Source organism: Babylonia areolata, chromosome 3, assembly GCF_041734735.1.
Source record: "Babylonia areolata isolate BAREFJ2019XMU chromosome 3, ASM4173473v1, whole genome shotgun sequence".
Classification (NCBI taxonomy): domain Eukaryota; kingdom Metazoa; phylum Mollusca; class Gastropoda; order Neogastropoda; family Buccinidae; genus Babylonia; species Babylonia areolata.
Genome location: NC_134878.1, coordinates 56295546 through 56320243, shown reverse-complemented (window position 1 = coordinate 56320243; position 24698 = coordinate 56295546). Strand labels below are relative to the sequence as shown.

At 41.1% G+C, this 24698-nt stretch overlaps 1 protein-coding gene across 1 annotated transcript in view; it reads left to right on the top strand.

Moving 5' to 3' along the window:
• LOC143280385 (receptor-type tyrosine-protein phosphatase T-like) overlaps positions 1-9671 on the top strand; it is a 230871-nt gene extending 221200 nt beyond the window's left edge. The window contains exons 31-34 of the mRNA XM_076585020.1: positions 584-715; positions 1122-1279; positions 3168-3303; positions 8091-9671. Coding sequence (XP_076441135.1) covers positions 584-715; positions 1122-1279; positions 3168-3303; positions 8091-8168 — 504 coding nt within the window. The 3' untranslated portion in view covers positions 8169-9671. The remainder of the gene's footprint in view (positions 1-583; positions 716-1121; positions 1280-3167; positions 3304-8090) is intronic.
• The last annotated feature ends 15027 nt before the right edge of the window (positions 9672-24698 follow it).

Below are 24698 nucleotides of genomic sequence, written 5' to 3'. Positions count from 1 at the left end.
ATGTGGTAACTTGCATCTCTGAACTCGTAACAGTTTCTTGCGCAGGCAAGGTCTTCGCAGCTGCTTAAAGCGATGGGAGTAGTGTGTCACCCTTGGTGGTACCTATGTAGTTTCAGTTTCAAGGAGGCGTCACTGCGTTCGGACAAATCCATATATGCTACACCACATCTGCCAAGCAGATGCCTGACCAGCAGTATAACCCAACGCGTTTAAAATCAAAGTGGCCCTCATGGGGGCCTATGTAGAGAAGAGACTAATGACTGAGTCAAGTTTCGTTCCTGTCAGTCCATGGGAAATCTTTTATGAACATCCCTAGTATTGTCAACACCTCGTTATGCGTCAGTCATGTGAAATGACTTAAAGTGTGGGTGTACGGATGAGTACAAGTGTGTGTTGTATGCATGCATGCAAGACTTTACAGTTCAAAGCATCCATATTATAAGACAGTTTCAACATTTACTTGATGGATGTATTCCGCCGACGGTTAAAAAGCTAGTGTATGATGTAAGTACTGTTCACAATTATAATGGTGATTTTCGTTTGACATTTGCATGCAGTCACAGTGCCTGTGTTTCTCTGTCAGACCTGTGAGCAGTACTGGACAGAAGAGACTTGTGGAGGGAGTTATGGCCCCTTCATTGTGGAGACCACTGCCCAGATACGCTCGGACCCCAGCGTGACGCTGCGAGACTTTACCCTGACTAATATCACCAAGGTCGGTCCCAGTGTACATGCATGTGAGGGGGGGTGAGGGGGGAAGAGGAGGAGGGAAGGTGATATTTTGTGTCCTTTATAAAATCTTTGGGGGATTATTCATTCCGGGGAGGAGGGGAAACAAAGTAAATGTGTGGCATCTTCAGAAGACCGTGGAATAACAGGCCATTGATTCGGATGAACACGATATATTTTGAGGTAGCTCAATGTGATGCTCACAGACCCAGCTTAGCTAGTAATGATAGTTAACTCGTAACGATTGGTGTTATTTTTGTGCCCTGAGTTTATGCAAGGGCGGGCATCCGCTCCTTTTATCTCCTCCCCACCCAAAAGCAAGTAGTAAAGCATTTGGATCAGTCCGCAGGCTTTGACAAATCCTTGAAACGTGAATTTTGTGACGTTGACAGGCCCAGGCAACGCCCAGACTGATCCGTCAGTTCCACTTACACCGGTGGGCGGAGGGGTCGGCTATCCCTGCCTCCAGCCGGGCCTTCCTAGACCTCATCGCCAGCGTGGACTCCTGGGTGGAACAGACCGGCTTCATGCCCATCGCCATCCACTGCATGTAGGCCTCTCCAATACCTTGTGTTTTGCTGTCTTCGTTTCATTTCCCTGTGATGTGGTGTGTCCATTCACAAAGACGCACACACACACACACCCACCCTCCGAATACACCAACATGCATACCAACACACATAATTTCACACACCCCAAAACACACCCCAACACACTCTCAACCACCACCACACACACAAACAATTCCCACCAACAACCCCCAAAACAAACCCTAACACCACCCCGCCAACCCCCCACATGCCCCAACCCCCTCCCCAACACACCCTCTCACTGTCTCTTGCACACACACACACACACACATTCAGACACTCAAACTCACAAACACTCCTACTCTGACAAACACTTGATCTCACACGCACCAACACATTCAGTTACAGAATACTTTATTAGCTCAAGAGAAATTCATGCATGGTGTATGCTTCACAAACAACACACAAAAAGGCATAAAAGTGCTCAAATGCCAAGTTGAAGGACCTCACAATCATTCATTCAATATGAACACACCCTTTCACTCACTCACACATATACCAACATGCCAATGCGTGCACACTCCCATTCTCTTGCATTTAACACACACACACCAATGCCCCTCCATACACACAAGACATACATCCCTTCCCAACCCCCATGCTGTGTAGTCTGAAGGTTAATCAGTTTCAGTAGCTCAAGGAGGCGTCACTGTTCGGACAAATCCATATACGCTACACCACATCTGCCAAGCAGATGCCTGACCAGCAGCGTAACCCAACGCGCTTAGTCAGGCCTCAATTGAAGCTTGATCTCCCTGTAAGTCCACGATTTCTTACAACCCATTTCTCTCACTTTCAGTGAAATCGTGGGATTGTGAGAAGTGTGTGGCTGTTTCCCTCCCACATTTTCTCTTAATTGCGAGAAATCGTGCGGTCATCCCCATTATTTCTAAGAATGTGTGAGAAAAGTGTGGGAAGCCCTGTTTATTTTTTTATCAACACTATTTCCTTTGTCATCAGAGTTGGTTTCTTGTCTTTTCCCAATTCCAATCCAAGCCAAAAATGTGAGAGAAAAAGAAAAAATATTTTCATGTTCTGAGTGTCTATGAAACTGATAATCGATTTTCAGTGCAATCTTGCGTACAAAAGAATGCCGACACAAACAGATGAACAAAACAAGCATGAAATGAACAAAAAAATCATGACAAAAAAAGGTTTCATCACAGCAAATATCAAAACTATTTGGTCCAGTTATCATGCTCCTTATGTGTGGGTAAAGCATTGTGAAACTTTTTTTTATTCTATTACATCTATGCAGAAAATTAAATCATTCTGATGTTTTTCCCCAACATCCCTCTGGGAAAGATTGGTTCAAGTCATATCATTCTATTTATTTATATTTGTGAGTTATACACACTGCCTCAATTTGGCTGTTTGCTATTGATTCCGATGTCGAATGTGAGATTGATGCATCACAGTGATCCATTTAATTAATGTGAAATACAATAAGCAGATGTGTTTCAGTGTCATTGCTGTTGATGTCTTCACTAACACCACTGTCATTATCATGACTGTCGTCGTCATGCCCTCTATTTCTCAAAATTTTGCATTGGGAAAAGACAAGAAACCAACTCTAATGACAAAGGACAGGTTTGTAATATATAAAAATTTAAAAAAGATAGGGAGACTTCCCATGCTTTCTCACACATTGTGAGAAATTGTGGAATTGCGAGAAAGTGTGGCTGTTTCTCTCAATTGCAAAAAATCATGGGGGCACCCCCGTGAGATAAATCATGGGACTGCGAGAAACCATGGGATTCAGAGAAATATGGCCTTACCCCCACCCCCTCACACACACATGCCTTTGTGGTATTGAGAGACTAATTCACCTCCATTGTGTGTGGTCAGGAACGGCGCCAGTCGCAGCGGCCTCCTGTGTGCGGTGATGCACATCCTGGAGCGACTGCGCAAGGACAAGGAGGTGGACGTCTTCCAGGCTGTCAAGCAGATGAGGCTCAACCGCACGCAGTTCATCGACAACATGGTAACGTGTCTGCACACTCACATTAGGTTTCACCCCCGAAAATGAAGTATGGCTGCCTACATGAAGGGGGGTGGGGGTAAAAACGGCCATACACTTAAAAGCCCACTCGTATACATACAAGTGAACGTGGGAGTTATAGCCCACGAAAGAAGAAGAGACAATAGGTTTCCGCTTTTGCAGTGCAAGTTAATGAATGGTGTTGGTTGAAATCGAATCGACACCATTTCAAATCAGACGAATTCACAAGTATGGTAATAGTTTTGCCCTGAGCTCCATCACTCAAAGAGACGGGACTCTGTCTTGGAGTTGGCTGCTCTATACATGCACAGAACCTAAATGGACTACTTCAGCTCTTTGGATCCACTCTTGACGGGCACTCTTACCTTCTTGACAGAAGAAATGTCATTGTTACATCATCAATGACATCAAAAGGGAAATAACTCTGAAAGGCTGAAAATTCATTTGGAGTGGTATATCTCCAGACCATTTTATCAGGGGTTTTTTTTGTGTGTGTGCTCTTTTTTTCCCCTGGCGGTCAAGGGTTACCCTCCAGTTTTAAGCTCCATGGTGGTGTGAAAGCGTGCAGACCAATCCATACATGCAGCATCATATCTGCTTAATTTTTTTTTAAAGCAGATGTTTGACCTATGCATGAAAAAGGTGTTGGTCAGGCCTTGAGGGCTAGGGCCTACAGAAGATATGTATAAAACATGTGAAAGCAAAAGATGTAAAAAATTTTTTTTTTTTTTTTTTTTTTAAAGCCTCATTCAGCGTACTTTTGCATTCATACAAATGCACTCATCCACACAGATACATAAAGTACATGCAACACAATGAACATACTCAGGCCCCTACCCCTTACAATTACACTTCTGCAATGTGCGTCTCGGACACATTGGCAGAATTACACATGCATAGACACACACACACACATTGTATATTTGCTACAATCACACACACACAAACTACCACAGTTCTGTGGTCACAAAAAAATTCCATCAACCTCTCCAAAGCCATAAACACAACTAGCACAAGGATTCACCTGAGCAGACATTGATCAAATATGCACCTCATTTGATCGATTTGTCAGGCAGGACACAGCAGTCAATGTTTATTACATTAACCAAATTACCTGCTTTTATGAATTACAATTACTACTGAAATGAATTCAAGCTAGTAGGTATGCAGTTTATCACCCATACTTGTTTACTTCAGCATTGCGATAGTGATTCCCCATTCACGGGAACTGACTGAAGAAGAATTACATAGTTGTCGGGGTAGCTAGGTTCACACACCAGGATCCATGGAACAGTTACTTGTGCATAGTTGCCAGACAAATGTAAATTCTACTCCGTATCAACTGGTGAAGCCAGTTGTCATGTGATATCTATTGGAAAAAGTGAATGTGATTGAGCTCAGTTCTGTAAATGTAAAAACTTTAACATATATCTTGTGTGTGTGTGTTTTGTTTAATTTATCATTTTATGCAAATGAACTTGTGCCTGTGAAATAAAGTGATTTTTTTTTCTAAGCATCAAGACAGTCTGTCCTCATTTTTCTTGAGGTGGGACACGTTTCCTAAGCTTTTGAATTTTCTGATGAAACCCTACTAGCATATGTTCTTCAGTATAATGTATGTATTTGGGAAGGCTCATGTATTTGGGTATGTCTAATGTATTTGGAAAGGCCTACATATTTGCCAAATCAAATTAACACAAATTCAACACAGATGCTCAAGTATGGCAAGTTTCTGATTCCGCCGCCGATACAAAGGACTGGGAGCATAGAGTTCCCTTCCCTGTACAACCACAGATTTCGGAGGGGCCATCGACGGGCACAATAGCCAAGTGGTTAAAGCGTTGGACTGTCAATCTGAGGGTCCCGGGTTCGAATCACGGTGACGGCGCCTGGTGGGTAAAGGGTGGAGATTTTTACGATCTCCCAGGTCAACATATGTGCAGACCTGCTAGTGCCTGAACCCCCTTCATGTGTATATGCAAGCAGAAGATCAAATATGCACGTTAAAGATCCTGTAATCCATGTCAGCGTTCGGTGGGTTATGGAAACAAGAACATACCCAGCATGCACACCCCCGAAAACGGAGTATGGCTGCCTACATGGCGGGGTAAAAACGGTCATACACGTAAAAGCCCACTCGTGTGCATACGAGTGAACGCAGAAGAAGGAGGAGGGGCCATCTCAGCCCAGTGGGTGTACTGTAACCTACATCATGAAATGTATGTGCAAAAGATAAATCCAGAACTACTTAATGAGAAAGGTAGACACAAGCAGTGTGTTTGTCAACACCGTAACAAGTTATTGACCTCTGCGTATATTCAATTCCCGATTGTAAGCAGGAGAAAATAGGTCATTTTATTGTGTTTCCATGTGATGACTAACCTGTCAATGTCCCATTCCCCCACCCACCCAACCCCCTCTTTTTTCCATAATCAGAAGCTTTTATCACAACTATTACAGAATGAAAATAAAATTTCCAAGCATGAACAAATAAACTGAACAACAAATATGAATAAGAAAACCATTTTAACTCGATCCATTCACATGATATAAGAAAACCATTTTGTTCAAACCCGTCCATTCATGTGATTCATGCAGGTGATAAGGCAGAGAGGGAGGGGGGGGAGGACCAGGGGTTAACCATCACAGAACAGTGCAGGGGTGGGGAATAGAACCCATCTTGTATGCTTATTCATGTTAGGGATCTTTCAGTTAGTTTCTATTGTTTCTTCTTATTTTGTGTGTTAAAAACACGTAAAGCACTTTGAGTTCTATTAACAGAGAAAAAACACTGAGTAAGTGTTCATTATTTCAGTCATTATTATTATTACAACACCAATTAAGCTGAAACCAGCACAAAGACGTGGAATGTTGTGGCACACTGACCTTACTGTGTCCACCCCAAACCAGTACAAAGACACTGAATGTTGTGGCACACTGACCTTACTATGTCCACCCCAAACCAGCACAAGGACATGGAATGTTGTGGCACACTGACCTTACTGTGTCCACCCCAGACCAGCACAAAGACATGGAATGTTGTGGCACACTGACCTTACTGTGTCCACCCCAAACCAGCACAAAGACACTGAATGTTGTGGCACACTGACCTTACTATGTCCACCCCAAACCAGCACAAAGACACTGAATGTTGTGGCACACTGACCTTACTGTGTCCACCCCAGACCAGCACAAAGACATGGAATGTTGTGGCACACTGACCTTACTGTGTCCACCCCAGACCAGCACAAAGACATGGAATGTTGTGGCACACTGACCTTACTGTGTCCACCCCAGACCAGCACAAAGACACTGAATGTTGTGGCACACTGACCTTACTATGTCCACCCCAAACCAGTACAAAGACACTGAATGTTGTGGCACACTGACCTTACTGTGTCCACCCCAAACCAGTACAAAGACACTGAATGTTGTGGCACACTGACCTTACTGTGTCCACCCCAAACCAGCACAAAGACACTGAATGTTGTGGCACACTGACCTTACTGTGTCCACCCCAAACCAGTACAAAGACACTGAATGTTGTGGCACACTGACCTTACTATGTCCACCCCAAACCAGCACAAAGACACTGAATGTTGTGGCACACTGACCTTACTATGTCCACCCCAAACCAGTACAAAGACACTGAATGTTGTGGCACACTGACCTTACTATGTCCACCCCAAACCAGCACAAAGACACTGAATGTTGTGGCACACTGACCTTACTATGTCCACCCCAAACCAGTCAAAAGACACTGAATGTTGTGGCACACTGACCTTACTATGTCCACCCCAAACCAGTACAAAGACAATGAATGTTGTGGCACACTGACCTTACTGTGTCCACCCCAAACCAGCATAGAGACATGAATGTTGTGGCACACTGACCTTACTGTGTCCACCCCAGAACCAGCACTAAAGACATGGAATGTTGTGGCACACTGACCTTACTGAGTCCACCCCAGACCAGCACAAAGACATGGAATGTTGTGGCACACTGACCTTACTATGTCCACCCCCAAACCAGCATAGAGACATGAATGTTGTGGCACACTGACCTTACTATGTCCACCCCCAAACCAGCATAGAGACATGGAATGTTGTGGCACACTGACCTTACTATGTCCACCCCAGACCAGCACAAAGACACTGAATGTTGTGGCACACTGACCTTACTATGTCCACCCCAAACCAGCATAAAGACACTGAATGTTGTGGCACACTGACCTTACTGTGTCCACCCCAAACCAGCACAAAGACACTGAATGTTGTGGCACACTGACCTTACTGTGTCCACCCCAGACCCGCAAAAAGACACTGAATGTTGTGGCACACTGACCTTACTATGTCCACCCCAAACCAGCATAGAGACATGGAATGTTGTGGCACACTGACCTTACTGTGTCCACCCCCAAACCAGCATAGAGACATGGAATGTTGTGGCACACTGACCTTACTGTGTCCACCCCAGAACAGCACAAAGACATGGAATGTTGTGGCACACTGACCTTACTGAGTCCACCCCAGACCAGCACAAAGACATGGAATGTTGTGGCACACTGACCTTACTATGTCCACCCCCAAACCAGCATAGAGACATGGAATGTTGTGGCACACTGACCTTACTATGTCCACCCCCAAACCAGCATAGAGACATGGAATGTTGTGGCACACTGACCTTACTATGTCCACCCCCAAACCAGCATAGAGACATGGAATGTTGTCACACACTGACCTTACCATTTCCACCCCCTCTGTGTGCAGGAGCAATACAAGTTCTGTCACGACATCCTGGTGGAGTTCCTGTCCAACCCGGACAGCTCCTCCTCCATACACACGTGACCTTCCCACGGTGCCTCTGTCTTTCTCTCGCTCACCTCCTCATTCAGGACCTTTGACTTGCCAGCCTAGCGTTCTGCACAGAATCATTCATTTTGACCGCATGAGCTGTGAAAACAATAATGAAAGTTTTCCATTAGTCTAATGGACAGTGTCGTCGATGGTATGTCATCCGTGATTGTTTACAATAGATTTGACGGTTATGATTTAACACCAAGACAATATTTCCTACCATGTGTTCATGACTGGCTTTTTTTTTTTTCTTTTGTTTTCTCCAAGTGTTCAAAGTTGTTACCTGTGACTACAGGCATGTTATGGCAGGTGATCTAATATTTCATTGACTTGTGAACACTGGTGGAAAGTAATTATTCACTGTTGTGCACACAAATACAGAATTATTCGTACTATCTCCATAATTATGGCTTCCCACATGAACAAAAAATCTGAAAAACAATCAGTGTTTGCTGGTGTAATTCAGCTTGGTGTGTGTGTGTCTAGCCTTGATTAGGTTTTAAAGCTGTACTGAAAAGAAAAAAGAAAAAAGAAAAAAAAAAAAAAAAAAATCACAAAGTGAAGTCTGTATTGCCTTTGTGTGGTGACTTGTGCTGTGCATCTAACAAGAGTACCCATTTTATTTTTCTGTTACAGTTGATTGACTGTAGGCTTAAGAACCTCTGCAGTATTATCTTATTTAACCCGTGTTCATTGCTGGTCATTAAGAATTTTTTGTTCTTTTGTTTTGAAGGAAAGCGTTTTCTTTCCTATTATGTAACTATCATTTGATGAAAGGCTCACACCTTGAAGACAGCGATGCTTACACACCTACCACCACCACCTTGCGCACAGGTAAAACAGAGGAACATACCAAGAAAACTGGTCTGTATCCGTGTACCTATATATATATATATATATATATAATATGTCTCTGTGTGCAAGATAATGGGATCACAACAAGTAACACTGACTTCATGAGGCGTGCCTTTGCCTTGTCTGTCCCAAACAGCCCTTGCTTATTTTTAAATGTTTGAAGCCAGTGACATCAACCTACATTTGACTTTTACAGGATTCAACTGTTTTTGTTTTGTTTTTTCATCTCCTAAGATTCAGTTGTTAAACTGTTTGGGTTTGTTTTGGGTTTTTTTGGTTTTTTTTGTTGTTGTTGTTGTTTTTTAATCTCCCAGGATTAAATTGTTAAACTGGTTTTTTTTTGGTTTTTTGGTTTTTTTAACTTTCCAGCACTGACCTACTGCACCAAACTGAACTGTTGCTTTTGTGGGTTAAAATGATTTTCACTTTTAGAGAATTATGCAAATGGCAAGCAAGTTTCAAGTGACATGATTCTTCTTTATTTTCAAAATTCCAGTCAGCACTGGATGTGCTCCGTCAGTACCCAGATATAAAATGAAAGCAGCACTGACTGTTTAAAGGTCTGTGTGTGTGTGTGTGAGTGAGTTTACTTTGTTGCTCGGGTCGTTTAACACCACTTAGGCGCCAGGTATACTTTTTTTTTTACTTTTTTTTTGGGGGGGGGGGGGGGGGGAATTAACCTAGCTATAAATGTTTACCATTCACCAACCAATTTGCCCAAATCTTGCAAATTTCTATTGGTCTGTCTGCTGGCTGATTACAACTCGACATCTTTCTCACGGAATATATTGAAAGGGAAGTGAATGGAGTGCTGGCCGATATAATGCATAAAAAGCTTTTGGACAGGCAGTTTAAGATTGTGCACTGTATTTGTTCAGTCTGAGATGAAAAAGAGTGAAGCAGAACTGAAAATTTTGTTCTGCACAGTACAGCTTACATCCTGACTCAGCCAGGGCAGATGCCTCTTACACACCAGCCAGCAGTCCATTACATCTTTCATCTCAAATTATGCTAGTGGACAGACTTCATCAATCCTTGCTACCTATCTTCCAGATGTCATCAATCACACACTGACCAAGGAATATTATCACACCATTTCTCATCTGAAATTTCAGTGCCAGTAGGAGACTTTTCCTCCTCATTTCCAACTCATTTCAGTTTGCCTTATCAGGTAGGCAGAAACAACAGATTGAACTTCAACAACCTGCCAGTCTTGACGTAAAAAAAAACAAAAAAAAACAGAAGCCTGGTCATTATTACACTGCTGAACACTGAAGCCTGAAAACATTTTAAATAGTACAACTGCAATTCCTCTATCTCCCCCTCTCTATTCTTTCCAAAAGTCAAACTCCTGGATTTCACATGCAGGATTTTGTTGATATGTCAATTTTGTTCAAACTGTAATTTTTTTAAAACTATTCTTTAATAGCTGGTTTTAGAGAAGTACATGAGATTTTTTTTTTTTTATCAAACTGTTGAAAACTTTACATAACAGCAAAACTAATTTCTCTTATTGAGATTTTTTTTAAAGTATGTTTTCGGGGGCGGGGGGGGGGGGGGGGGGTTGTTTGTTTTTTTTTACAATTAGCTACTTATTGTTTTGTGAAGAGTCATCTAATGATTTCATACACAGTGTCTGACCAAAGATCCACTAAGCACATTTCAAACACACATCACGACCAGAGGCTTTATCATGCGAGTCCTCCCTCTTAATGAGCTTTTTCCCACCGTTTCATCAGCTTACCTTTAATATGTACTGCTCTGTTTGATCAATTCATTTGTGGTTTGTTTTTGTTGTTTTGTTAGTTCGTTCTTTTTTCTTGTTTTCAGTTTTTAAACATTTTCAGCTCTAAAATGCCCTTTGCGGTTTACTGAGCTCAAAACATGAACTGAAAACAGATGTTACAAGGTAACAATGGAATAAAGGGAACTGTGCGCATATTTTCATGTTATGTTTTTTTATATGCCCTATACATATGTGTGTCATGAATAGCGCAGAAACGAAACTTGTACATAGTATCTTGGAAACAATCCATTCTGCTTTTAGACTGCTAGAAATGTTTGCATTTTTGGACAGTGATGCGTGAATAACGGGGTACTTCCACATAACAGATTTAAGCGGGCATATCACTACTTAGGCAGAGCGTGTCCACAAATATTGGATGCATAGTGCTAAACATGTGGAAATACTTGTAAATGAATAGACTGTGTAGAACTACATTGACACTGATCTTTGTTAGATTGCTGGCCTCTCAGCTTTTTGTCTTGACCCCGTTTGCTGTGAAGCATCGATAAGATTGCTTTATTGTGCTCATTTTACCTATAGAGTGCAACAACTGTAGTTCTGTATAATTGCTGCCTGTACCTAAACTTCTGAACAATTCAACTGAATGTTTATGATGGAATTCGTGTACCTATGGAAGCCAGTTTGCTTTTACACAGGGACACAAAAAATCGATCAGCACTAAAAGACAATACTGTGAATAAAAGCAGCCAGATTTGATCAGTCCAGTGGTAGTTAAGTGGCTGGAGGCTGCTGGGCAGACATTAACCACTTGAGTGCCGAAGAATTTTGTAAAAGAGTGCTCTCCCATTGCCAGGGAATTTTGAGGATTCAGGGGTAATAAATTAAAACTTCAAGCACAAAAACTATATGAGATATAGAACGAAAGTAAACGTTTCTGTGAATGAAAATAAATGTGGATTCCAAATCCAGGCTTTTCTCCCAATTATTTTGAATTGAGATAAATATTCAGGCATTTCTAAGTGAAGACAATAATTCTTATGCCTTAAAAAAAAGTCATGCGGTAAAAAAAGAAAAAAAAAAGAATGACACCCCACAGGAAAAACAAAATACAGCTGTTAATTTACATGCTTATTGTCTGAAACACCTGGAAATGAAAATAAAGTTCATGATAAGAATCAAAACACTTGCAGTCATGTACATAAGTGATAACTGTCCCACCAACCACATGCATGTTCTCAGAAGGTGAGACTTCAAGCTTTTCTTACACCTGAGAGCATCCCCCTTTAGAGGAGAGAGAGAGCGCTCTGATTATGTATATTCCTTTCATCCTGGCTGAACTGTTCTGGCAAAGTGTCTGCTGTCTCCTATAAACAAATCAGTCAAATGATCAGTGACAAAAAGCATGCAAAAGTTAAAAAAAAAATAAAAAAACAAACCATGATTCCTATCTATTGTCTGTCAACCCTAGATATTAAAAAAAAATCATGGATGATTGCCTGTTGCCATATCCCTGGCAGTTGATTGCTGTGAGAAGACAGTGAAATGACAGCTAAGCCACACCCTTTTACCATGCTTTCTGTCTGGCCTTTGACCTAAGGTCTTAACACCACTCCTCTATCTTTCCTCCCCTCTCTTCTCAAATTATGTGAAAGTATGGCGTCATCACTGTCAGTCATGGTCACTTGCTCAGAAATTATATCTGATTGGGTAGATGGACTGAAGAAAGAATAGGATGTTGTCAGTTTCGTCTCTGTCACTGACATCACCAAGTTCAAACCAATCACAAGACAAGACAGATCCATCTCTCATTATACATAATCATCAGCACAGCTTGCAAAATTGTGTAAATCCACTGACTGGGACCACGGTCTTCACTTGAAGTATCCGATGCCTTTTTGGCATGCAAGGCAAACTCTCTTTACATGCGCGCTCCAAGTGGTCCAGAAAAATGGGGTCTTCCGCTGGATGAATTATCACTAAAATAGTATGCTTATAATCCAGACACATTAAAAACTAACCATTCAGAGTCTGTTTATGTTCACTGTACCAAGCTCCAATGAAAGGAAAATCAAAATACATGCAGGATGTCAGTGGACATCTTACAGGCACTATGGCAACACCTTTTGCAGGACGTCAGCCGACGTCTCAAAGGCACTCAACTGGTTAATAGTTGATTACTGTTGTGTCGCAGACTTTGTTGCCTTTGTTTACGCTTCCAATGTTTTGTCATTTTCCATTGAAAATATGCTTACTGTGAAGAGCAAATATACATACACGTGATGAGATTGCGAGTGGGTGTGTATGCCTGTGGTTTTTGCCGTTGTGTGTGTGGGCACGTGGGGGGGTGGGGGGGGGGGGGGGGGGCGTGTTTTGTCATTTGAGGTCGAATACTGTTATCTTTATTGGACTGGGTGCCTGATGTGATATCAGATTTATCACCCACCCTTATTAAACAAGGGGAAGAGCATTTCCACCTGACATGAAGCTCTGAGTTTGTGGGTGCATGTGTAAGAAAAAAGGACGTATGTCCATTTTGTTGCATGGGTGGGTCGGTCTGCATGTTTTGATTGGGTTTTATTTTTGTTGTTGTTTTTGTTTGTTTTTGTTTTCTGTTCTGCAGACGGCAGTTAAGACGTCCATTTCTTATCCAGGTTAACTGTTTCTGGACCTGAATGTTCAAAGCTGCTGACTTGTTAGTTGTGTTGCATTATACCATGTCTCTCTGTACATACAGCAGGAATCACTAGTCACCACCTGGACCCCTGACGCTTGTCCGTAGACATTCAACATTGTCAACTGCTTTTAGTTTTTTTCAAGTGGGGTAAAGGTGCATGGGGTCAAGGGAAACTGGGAGGGAGGGGAAGATGGGGGTGGGGGATGTGCGGGGGGATGAGGGCGGGGGGGGTGTTGGTCACCAGACTGTAGTGACTAAATATAAATAACCTCTCTCTCTCTCTATCTCTCTCTCTCTATATATATATATATAAATAAATATAATTATATGTCTGTGTATTTATCTCTCTCTCCTCTCTGAAAACATTCTGCTCCTATCCACACTGACTCAGTGCCCTGGACCTGAAAGCCTATCCCCTCCCACAAAGTGTCACAGATGGTCATTTATGGCCTAGTTTGTGCACAGCATGACGCTGTTTGTGCAGGCTGACCTACATCTGCAGAGCCTGATAACCTTACCATAATCCTATGTACATAAATAAAATGACAGGATGGGGGGGGCTGGTTTTCAGCTGATTATGATTATACTACCTTACTTTGTGAAACTTGAGCACTGGTTTTCAGCTGATTAAAACTTGCCTACGTATGTACTTATACTGTGAGTCTGAGTGCTGGGTTTTCTTCATTCTCACCTATTTATATATAACAAGGAAGAATTATTACCCCTGCCACCTGTTATACATCATGATTATTTTTAAACCCACCCATTCACTGGGTTCAGGGAGAAGAGTTTAGTGCTTCTCTGCTGGGTCATTATGATTTGAGTCTCACCGGTTTCCTCATGCATATATTAAAAGGAAGGTGATAACATTTCCTGCTGTTATTGATTACTCACGATTATTTCAGTTTTTGGGTTTTTTTTCCTTTTATCATGTCAGCTACTGTTTAGCAGGGAAAATAATAAACTGTTTCTGTGCAGTTTTTGTGTGATCATCACCACTGTTTCCTCTCAGGATGTGTGTGGGGAATTCAGGAGAAACGTGTCGAGTTCCCCGACTTTCTTCACACAATTTCAGTCTTCACTTCTTCCAGTAAGATTTCTCTGCTTCTTGTTTGCCATTGTAGAGTGTCAGCTGTTTTTCTTTTCATGAAACAGGTCAGTTTCACCTCTTACGTTTTTTGTTTTTTTTTGTTGTTTTGTTTGTTTTTGTTTTTTGGGGGGGGGGGGTTGGTTTTGTTTTCCCCTCTAAACGGTAAACCCTCGACCAGTGAACCACACAGTTTTGAAATTCAATGCTGGTTTAATTTTTCATGGCTACATGGTCACAAATGTATGTTGCCTTTTTTTCTTTTTTTTTTTCTTTTTTAACATGGAGAGAGAATTAACAACTATTCAGATTTTGCACAAGGAGTTGATTTCTCTTGCCCAACTCGTGAAAATATATCTGTTCTGTAGCCAAGTAAACAGTATGTAACTTTATGTTGCTCTTATATATGCTGCTATGAAGCCCTTGTCTCCTTCCTCATCCTGTCCCACAGCTGTTTTGTAATATGTAGGAAGAAAACTGTTTTTTTCGTTACTTGATAACTAGTACTTGGGGTTTTCCATTGTTTTTTTGGTGATCCTATAGCCATTGTATAATGTTTACATGTTATGCTGTTATTGACTATTCAGACTGATTAAACCCGACACTACTCCTGTCCTACTCCTGTGACTGATGGGCTCTGCAGCCAACCTGTATTTTTCACATTGAAAGAAAAAGCATGACTTTTGGTATGGCGAAGAGGAGAAGTCAAGTTCACGATTCACATCATCCGAAAAAAGTAAAACATTCATAGACTCTTGAGAGAAGACGTGTGGACATTACATCGTTACATCACCCAAAAATAAAATGAAAAAAAGTCAAACAGGTTATCAGAACAGTACTGGTTACACACGCACACAGAGGAACTCAGACGCGCGCACTCACACACGCACACACACAGAGTATGAGAGAGTTGGCATTTTCCTTTCACTCCTGATTTATGAACAAATTATCATTGACTGTCTCTGTGACTGTTTATCTGAAGTGTGGAATAAAGACAAACTCTTGATCACTTTCTTTTCAGTGTGTTTATATGAGTGAGTGAGTGATTGAGTGTGCATGCGTGTGTGTGTGTGTGTGTGTGTGTGAGTGAGTAAGTGTGTGTGTGTGCGCGCGCACGTGTGTGTGCATGCAAGCTTGTGTCACAGTGTGGCACTTGTCACAGTGTTTTACTATTGAACCTGCATGCATATCCTGTATGAAATGTTGCTGATTGGTGCTGTTTCAGCTTCTCAAGGAAGTGTCACTGCATTCAGACAAATCCATACACACTACACCACATCAGCTTGGCAGATGCCTGACAGCAGAATAACCCAACGTACCTCTCAGGCCTAAAGTGCATGCATATAAATTTGTGTACCTATCAGTGTGAAATTAATTTACAATACTTTGCCAGAGGACAACACTTTTGTTGTAAAATGTGTCCTGCATATGGGACCTCGACTTATTGTCTCATCTGAATGGAGGCTTCCTAGGAAGCAGTACAGAAATCTTCAGGGACATGACAATGAGCTTTGATAAATCTATTTGAAGCTAAGGGGGAGCAAATCCCGTCAATTTTAAACATAAACAGAGCCTTACTATATTCAAGTTAAGCTGTTAGTGGAAGAATATCCTGAGCTCTGTAATCGGAAGAATTAAAATGATGGAGAATTTTAGAGTTAATTAAAATGCTTGCCGATGGAGACTTAAAGGAAATTTTAGAGTATTTTCACTCACTCAATTCCATAATTTATGAAAAGTAATCAATGTGGGATTTAACTTAAACATTAAGAAATAACTTGGCAAAATGAAGATTCAAAAAATGTTTTACTTTAGATAGTTCACATTTTTCAATACTCTCTTGCACAATAACGAAATGTCATGTGACCAGGACAGATTACATCAACCGTAATCTCAATCTCGAGACCAATATGTATAGACTAGCAGTCTACAGGCAGATTTTTATGTTTTTGTTTTGTATTTTAAAGTATAGTTTCCGTTGGATGGAGAGGTTACATTCAGACCATTTCGTCAACTGGTCAATACCTTCCTGAAGAGATGATGCATTACATTATTCAGAATTAATGATATATATGATATACAAATGTATCAGCAAACAATTCGCATGGTATCCGCAATGTTAAGGCTAAGTCGATTATATATACAGAAAATAAATCTGGTTCCAAAACCATACACCATATTTAGCAATTCTGCTGAATCAGATATGTTTTGTATCAAGCTGTTTTCCGTCAGAAATGATTAAATGAGTGCTAAAGAACTGAGAGATAAAAACTTTTCGTAAAAGATGAGAATTAATGATCAATACCATCAAAGGCTGGATTCTGTCACAACGAACAAACGCACCACAATACAATCGAGGTTGAACGGAAGTACAAAAATAAACACAAAAAGGAAGCTGCGCGAATGAATGCGTGAACCAATCAAAACCCCAGCGCTAATAACGTTGACAAGAGGTCATTGCAAAACTCGATCAACTCTTCAGACAATGAATTAAAAGCACTTGACTTACCAACATATCTTTCTTGCTTCTTGTCTGAATTGCCTTGCTTTGAGTTCTGGCTGTGTGTGTGTTAGTCTTTCCATCGTGACAGTCCCGGCCGCTTTCAAACCATAAGCACGATGACAGGAATCAGTGTTGCAAGTGCAGGACTTGAATGCCGAGGGTTGCTCTATCAGGAGCACCGACGAAGATGAGACAGTGGAAGTGGAGCTGAAAAGACACTGTGCAATACCAAATTGGACTTTACCCCCCAAAATTGACAGTTCATGTTCTCACCTGACTTGTAATTACTATTCTAGTTTATCCATATTTATAATTACTTCTTTTTTTTCTAATGGGAGTTAAATCCACCCTTGCTTTTCCCTGTTCCGCCGCCTCCCCCACCCCCATGTTCCCTCCACCACCACCAGGTCCCATCCACCTTCCCGGGCAACGACCCTACCGCCTAAGTCGTTCACCACCAAGTCTTCGCAACTAACGCCAGTCAACTGGATTCTGCGAAGTACATACCAAAACCAAGAACACGCAATAATCGTACGTATAACTACGGAGAGTGTGTGTGTGTGTGTGTGTGTGTGTGTCTGTGTGTGTGTGTAGATTCAATGTACAATGGAATCTAAAACGGGAAAGAGTATGGCGTGAACTGGTAAGATGGGGAAGGTGGAAGATATAAAGGAGCGGGGGCACAGAGCTTGGAATAAAAACCCTGTACCCTTACGCCATGGTGAAATACGAATAAGTGCTACTGAACTACTATTTCAGTTTACAGCAACTTTCAGGATAATACTCGCGGCTTTCCCATGCCTAATTCTTTCCGTAATGAACTCGTCAAACACCGCTACAAACACAAAAACCCAAAGAGAACAAGCACATCTGGGTATGTTCAGCTAAAATCACCCCTGGAATTCATGTTTTGCCGACAACTGGAGAAGAAAAAAAAACCTCGTACGATAAAATAAAACTCAACAATAGCGAGAAAAAGATTTCTGATTTCATAACGACCTACATGAGTTAAGGCGAGGAAAAGAAATCTTGCCAAACTAACTTACTGGACGCCTGGGATTAATTTAAAGCACTTACCACGGCAGCGTCCATCCAGTCGAGACATTGTTCCTGTGATGACAGGGGAGTGTACAAAAAGCCGGTCTGACCGATCGAGACTGCCCCACACAGCCACAGTTCACAACAATGTGACACACGACAAACTCCTAAGCTACGGTGATCTTTCCCGGCGCTAAACTTAGCCTTCCAATGTGCGGGATTTTTTTTTTTTTTTTCCAGTGGAGAGAGAGAATTACTCTGTATGAGTGAGTGCGCGCGTGTATATATATATATATATATATATATATATATATATATATATATATATATATATATATAATAAAACAAAGTTGAAAAACAACACCTATTTTGTTAAACAAAAACATAAAATCTGAATTTTCGCTGCCCTTGGTCACAGACTACACTTAACAGGTGACGTTATTCTATTTTTTACGTCGTCTTTCTGACCTTATGACGTCTTCTACTACGTAAAGTTCACCTTCACCTTCACCTTCACCTCTCCCGTAGTCTGGGTTCAGACCATCGCTTCTTCTGCCGTCCTCTCCTTCTGCCTCCTGGTACGGTGTCTTGCAGGAACGTTTTGGCAAGACCAGATGATCGGTAGATGTGTCCATACATCTCCCGATCTCCCGACACGTAAAGTTATCATGTTCTAAATGTTCCTTCAATTGTCCATGTACACACTGTGTGTGTGTGTGTGTGTGTGTGTGTGTCGGGTTTGGAAAGAAAAGAATCCAAGGCCGCATGGAAATCAGTGAGGTGTTATCGCAGCTGAGATCCTAAAAGCAGATCGACACATTGATCACATCACCAAGGAACAAGTACGCCAAACCTATCAAGTAAGCACATTGGATATTATATTCTGCGGGTTATCAGTTTAAAATTACGCTGTCGTGGCCATGTAACAATTCAGTAATTCAGATCCAATGGGCTCAGTAGCGAAAACAATCCTCCAAGGAACTGTTTACGGATGGGGCAAAAAAAAAAAAAAACCTGATGGACTGACAACCCTGAAGAATGGACAGGAAAACTATTTTTCGATACCTCAGGCTTTGGCACTCAACCGACAGTCCAAGAGGAATCTGACGACGGAACAAGTCTCCTTGCAGCGCGTCAGTGCCTCTTCAACAAAGAAAGAAGAAAAAACGTTTGCTAATCAAGTAAAAGGCACACGTACATACAAACAGGTTAATACAACTCACTTCCTCGCGCAACTGCTTATGGACTATCAAAACCGTGAGATATTAGAGTGTGTGTCAACTATCACAAACTGTAAAGAAAGTGCCAGATAGAAATAACTGCATAAGAATGAGTGTGCTTGCTTGTAAGTATGCCTGCTATCTGTTCACTTGTCACTCCAATCAGAACGTGTTCTCCCCAAAACACGAACACATATTTAACCACACCCTTTTATCTATTATTAAGAAAGATATCAAAAGCTGTTAATCATGGCCTGGACTGGAATATAATTTTTTATGGGGGGAAACAATTTTAACTTCACCGCCTTGAATGTTCTTCAGCAGTCTCGCCAGCTCCTGGCTCCTCACTCAGCACGTCCCGATGGTCCCACCATCACGTTCATCTTCTGTGCCAATAGTTCGTCCCGATGGGCCCACCATCCAGTTCTATGAAGTCCCGTGCCCAGTCCCTGGCACCTCGGCACAAAACAAAACCCGTGGCCTGTCCCCAGCCACTAGATGCCTGCACATTTTTAGTGTGTGTCAGTTACCTGACTTTCTGGATGCAAACCCCCCCTCATTTCCAGTCCCACTACAGATCATGTTTTGAATATTTTTCCTAGAAACCTAAGTGGACAAACAAGACAACATAGACACTCATACCTTTACATAAACACTAAAGAGAAAATCTTCATCCAATACTATTGACATAAATTCCAATTATCACTGAAGCTAGTATAAAAAAAAAATATTCGCTTGGAAAACGATGTCCATTCACCACCTTAAGTAATGCAAAATACAATTACCTTAAAATGATTCCCATTCATCCCATCAGGAAATACCAAAATGTAGCTGCTTAGTACTACACAATTCAATGTTTCAAAAAACAAACAAACCATTTCTTAGCCATTGAATAGTCCAACAAAACTTAAGACAAATTTAAGTAACTACTATCTATTATCAACCTAACTGTATATCATCAAAGCACCAAGTACTGATTACTCATACAAGCTTTACAACAACATCAAATCAACCACAACATATCAATGTATCTCATTCAAACGCTACTTAAATTATCCATTCAAATGTCCTGCTTTTATATACTATGGTCAATATCCCATCACAAAACGTAGTCAAAGTCATTTCAAACTGAGTGCAATAATTTTCAACATACCTTTACAGGCAAAAATATGTCCCTAACCTGGACAGCTTCATGACACCATCTGGCAACAAATCTACACTTCACAGCAGCACATCACATTCACAACTCATGGTATGATTACAAAAATGCACGTGAAACACGTGAAACCATTTTTCAAAAGAAACAATTCCCAATCCCCCGATATAAAAGTTGCCCTGTAAAAAAATGGATCTAGGAAAGTAGTATATCAAAATAACAAATTCCAATCCCCGATATAAATATGTTGCCCTGTAAAAAACAAAAATGGATCTAGGAAAATAGGATACCATTTTCTTTACACAAACGGAAAGGCTGTTTTCTGTGGTTGTCATTTCAGGGGAAATAATATAGAAGACTGTTTTGTCGCTTTGAGTTCCATGTGTTATCTCCCGTATATCACAACAAAACACACACACACACACACACACACACACACACACACACAGGTTTGTACGCAGTAACGGTGATGATAAAGTAGTTGGGGTTTTTTTTCTTCTTTTTTTCAAGATTTATGTATATATCTTGGACTTGTCACTGCTGATGTTGGACTGTTTCAAATCTTTGTTGGATAGTCCAATTGGGTTGTTAAAAAAAAAAAAAAAAAAAAAAGATAAATCGTTTTAACACCTTTTTTTTAAGTTTGGAAGTTATTGTTTTAGTCAGATTGTTGTAATTTTTTTTTTCTAATATCACTTAATGTATATAGACATTAAATGAATTGAACACACACACACACACACACACACACACACACACACACACAAGAATCAAGAATCTATAATCCTTTGTCCCTGTTGGGAAATGGAGGACATGAATTAACAACATTGGTATTATACACCAAAAACCAGACAATGAAACTGGCGATAAAAACACATAAAAAGCGATCATATCATTTTGTAATCTCTCCCATTTTGATAATTTCCCTCACTTTCAAACACATTCTTCTCCCTGCTTTCAACAACTTGCAAAAATTATAAAACTGATTTCGGATTCAAATAATTATTTCTTCGGGATGAATTCATTAGGAAGATCTGCAAATTTCGGGCATTCCATAATAAAAACTGAAATAAAATTCGTCTCCAATCACATAATCGCAGTTACGGCAAGTATGCCTACGCAATTCACGCGGAATATTGTGACGTTACCAGTCTCAACAAGGTAATTTATGACAACTACACCTGAACGCATTAATTGATGGGATTTTACAGTCGGGTTGGTTGGAAATATACTTTTCTCTTCCAAAATTAGCTTTAAAGTTTCTATACAAAAAAGACATTTATTACTATTTTCCAAGGCGTTTTGTCACAATCGAACATGATTTTTGCAATTTTTTGTCTGACATTTAAGCACATACTATTTTTGTTCAGAAATTACTGTGAATCCCAGACAGACTTAAATCCAGTTTCTGTTCAGACATTTCTTATACAATTTAACCATGGCGATGTAAAAAAAAATAAAATAAAATATAAAATAAAATAAAAATTAAAAAAAATTTCGTCCTTGTATAGTTCAAACAAAAATACCGTATAATTCACGATAATATTTCTGCGCTGTAGACGTTATCATATCAGTCCAAAACCTAACCATTCTTGCCTTCACCAATACTGAGACTCTCTCTCACACACACACACACACACACACGCGCGCGCGCGCCACAAAATATGCCAAACTTGAGGACAAGTCTCTTGTTGCCGCGAGTTCTTTTACGCAAGTTAATAAAGGCATGCTGCATAAAGGGCATCGGTTTAATCATTGTCTCGTCATAAAGACTAGCACCTAGACCAGCGCTCAGAGTCTAGTATTTGTGTTTTGTATTTGTATTTGTATTTCTTTTTATCACAACAGATTTCTCTGTGTGAAATTCGGGCTGCTCTCCCCAGGGAGAGCGCGTCGCTATACTACAGCGCCACCCTTTTTTTTTCTTTTTTTTTCTTTTTTGCATTTTTTCCTGCATGCAGTTTTACTTGTTTTTCATACCGAAGTGGATTTTTCTACAGAATGTTGCCAGGAACATCCCTTTTGTTGCCGTGGGTTCTTTTACGTGCGCTAAGTGCATGCTGCACACGGGACCTCGGTTTATCGTCTCATACGAATGACTAGCGTCCAGACCACCACTCAAGGTCTAGTGGAGGGGGAGAAAATATCGGTGGCTGAGCCGTGATTCGAACCAGCGCGCTCAGATTCTCTCGCTTCCTAGGCGGACGCGTTACCTCTAGGCCATCACTCTCACTCGTGGAGCGAGAGGTAAGACAGGAGGGTGTATTGTAAGAGTTAAAAGCAAGGACACACTAGCACACAAAGAAGGAGAGCTGGAGATACTGTATAACGGATCGCATTACAGGCAAATACGTAATGCTGTATGCAATGTGCTTCTCAGTCAGTAGTGATGCAACTCTGTACGGAGCTGACTGCTGTGTTTAATCAGAGAGTGTAGAAGGAGGGAGAGGGCACACTCCCTTCTTTCCCCAATGTGCAAAACTGAAGCCTCGCTCGCTCGCGGCGCGCCGCGTCCCTCACCACCCTCTCCCTTCCCCCAGACAGTAGATAGCAGCCAGGCGCAAAGGAGAAGCAACACAGAAAAAGCATGCGCGTATGTTGACTGTCTGCGGCATGTCCCCCAAAATAAATACGTGGGTTATCGACATAATTTTGCAGATTCTCCATAGGTTTTAAAAGAGATACAGCAAAGAGAGAGAGAGAGAGAGAGAGAGAGAGAGAGACACTGACAAGGCGACAGAAATAATGACATATATGTTCATTTATGTTTTACCTTTTCACTCTCCTCATCCACACCCCACACAATGTGATATACACAGTTCTAAATAATATTATCGCAGAGATAACAAGTCTGACATAATTATATCAAAATACTTGTACATATAAAAGCTACAGCAATTTAAAAACATACAAATATATACAGTAAATTAAATTACCTGCTTTTTCCTGTGATTCATGGCTGGTTCTGGCTTTTTTGGAACTTGCAGGGTGATCCTGTCGACAGGGCATTTTTCTTTTTGTTGTGACTTTAGGTGGTGGATTTGGAATGTTGAATAATGTGGGGACAGCATTCCACACAAGACTCAATTTTTCCGCACTGGGATTCATAAACTGATTTGGCTCAAAATGTTCAGAGCAAAGTTTGCAGTTAGTGTACAGGTACTCGCTGGTTTTTCCCTGTAGATCAGCTCGCCTGGTGTTCTGAACCCACTTTTTGCATCTGTACAAAAAAAGCAATATAGCATTTCAATATTTATTTTCATTCAGTTTTCAATTTATAGAAACTGGTATCATTTCATCCTCAGTTGTTCTCTTCATCCTTCTCAGTACTATTACTACTACCACGACAACAACAACTACTACTGATGATGATGAAGATGATGATGATGATGACAAAGCTGGTGCTGCTACTACTGCTGCTGTTGCTGCTGCTCCTGCAACTGCTTCTACTATTACTGCCATTCCTGCTAAACAGAGTGATTACTGATTACTAGAAAGATTTGACTGGCGTCTACTGCAAGTAGTGATTACTATTACTATGACTGCTAGCTGAGCAGTCTACCATAACCACTACACTACAACCATAGCAACACATTCAGTGTTGCATAATTATATCAATGCATCACTATGGTTCTAATCACTAAAACAGTGCCTCATTTTGGGTTCAGTTTTGATGCCGCTCTAATGTTGTCTGTCCCAGACCCAAAGTCACAATCACAAAACGTCACGGATACCTTTCACAGCTCTACTTTCGGTTTTGCTGAAAACTACTTTCACTTTGCACACTCGGCTAAACAAAGCTCTGACTAACGAATGTAATAACGACATAAATGTCCATATCAACACGATACTTCATTAAACAAAATCATGAAACGCTTACCTGTCTTCATCTTTGGGAAATCGGAACAATGTCCATCCTTTTTTGCGCGAGTTTTTGCAGTTTACAGCAGAACACCAAGCCATTTCCTCTGCTGCCGTAACTGTCTGGCCGCTTGAGGGCGCATACTATTTCCGGGCAAGGGCTGCTCGCGCGGCGGCTTCACGCGAAGCGCTGAGTGATTCATCTCGCTAAGTTTAGTGCCTCTGGTTTAATTTAGACACGGATCGAGAGATAAAGAGGGAGAGGGTAAGAGTTAAAAGCAAAGGCGCACACTAGCTCGCAGGAATGAGATCTCGAGACAATGGTGTCATGGGAATCAGTATAATAATTTTGCGTTATTTTCATTATTTGCTGGGAGGGG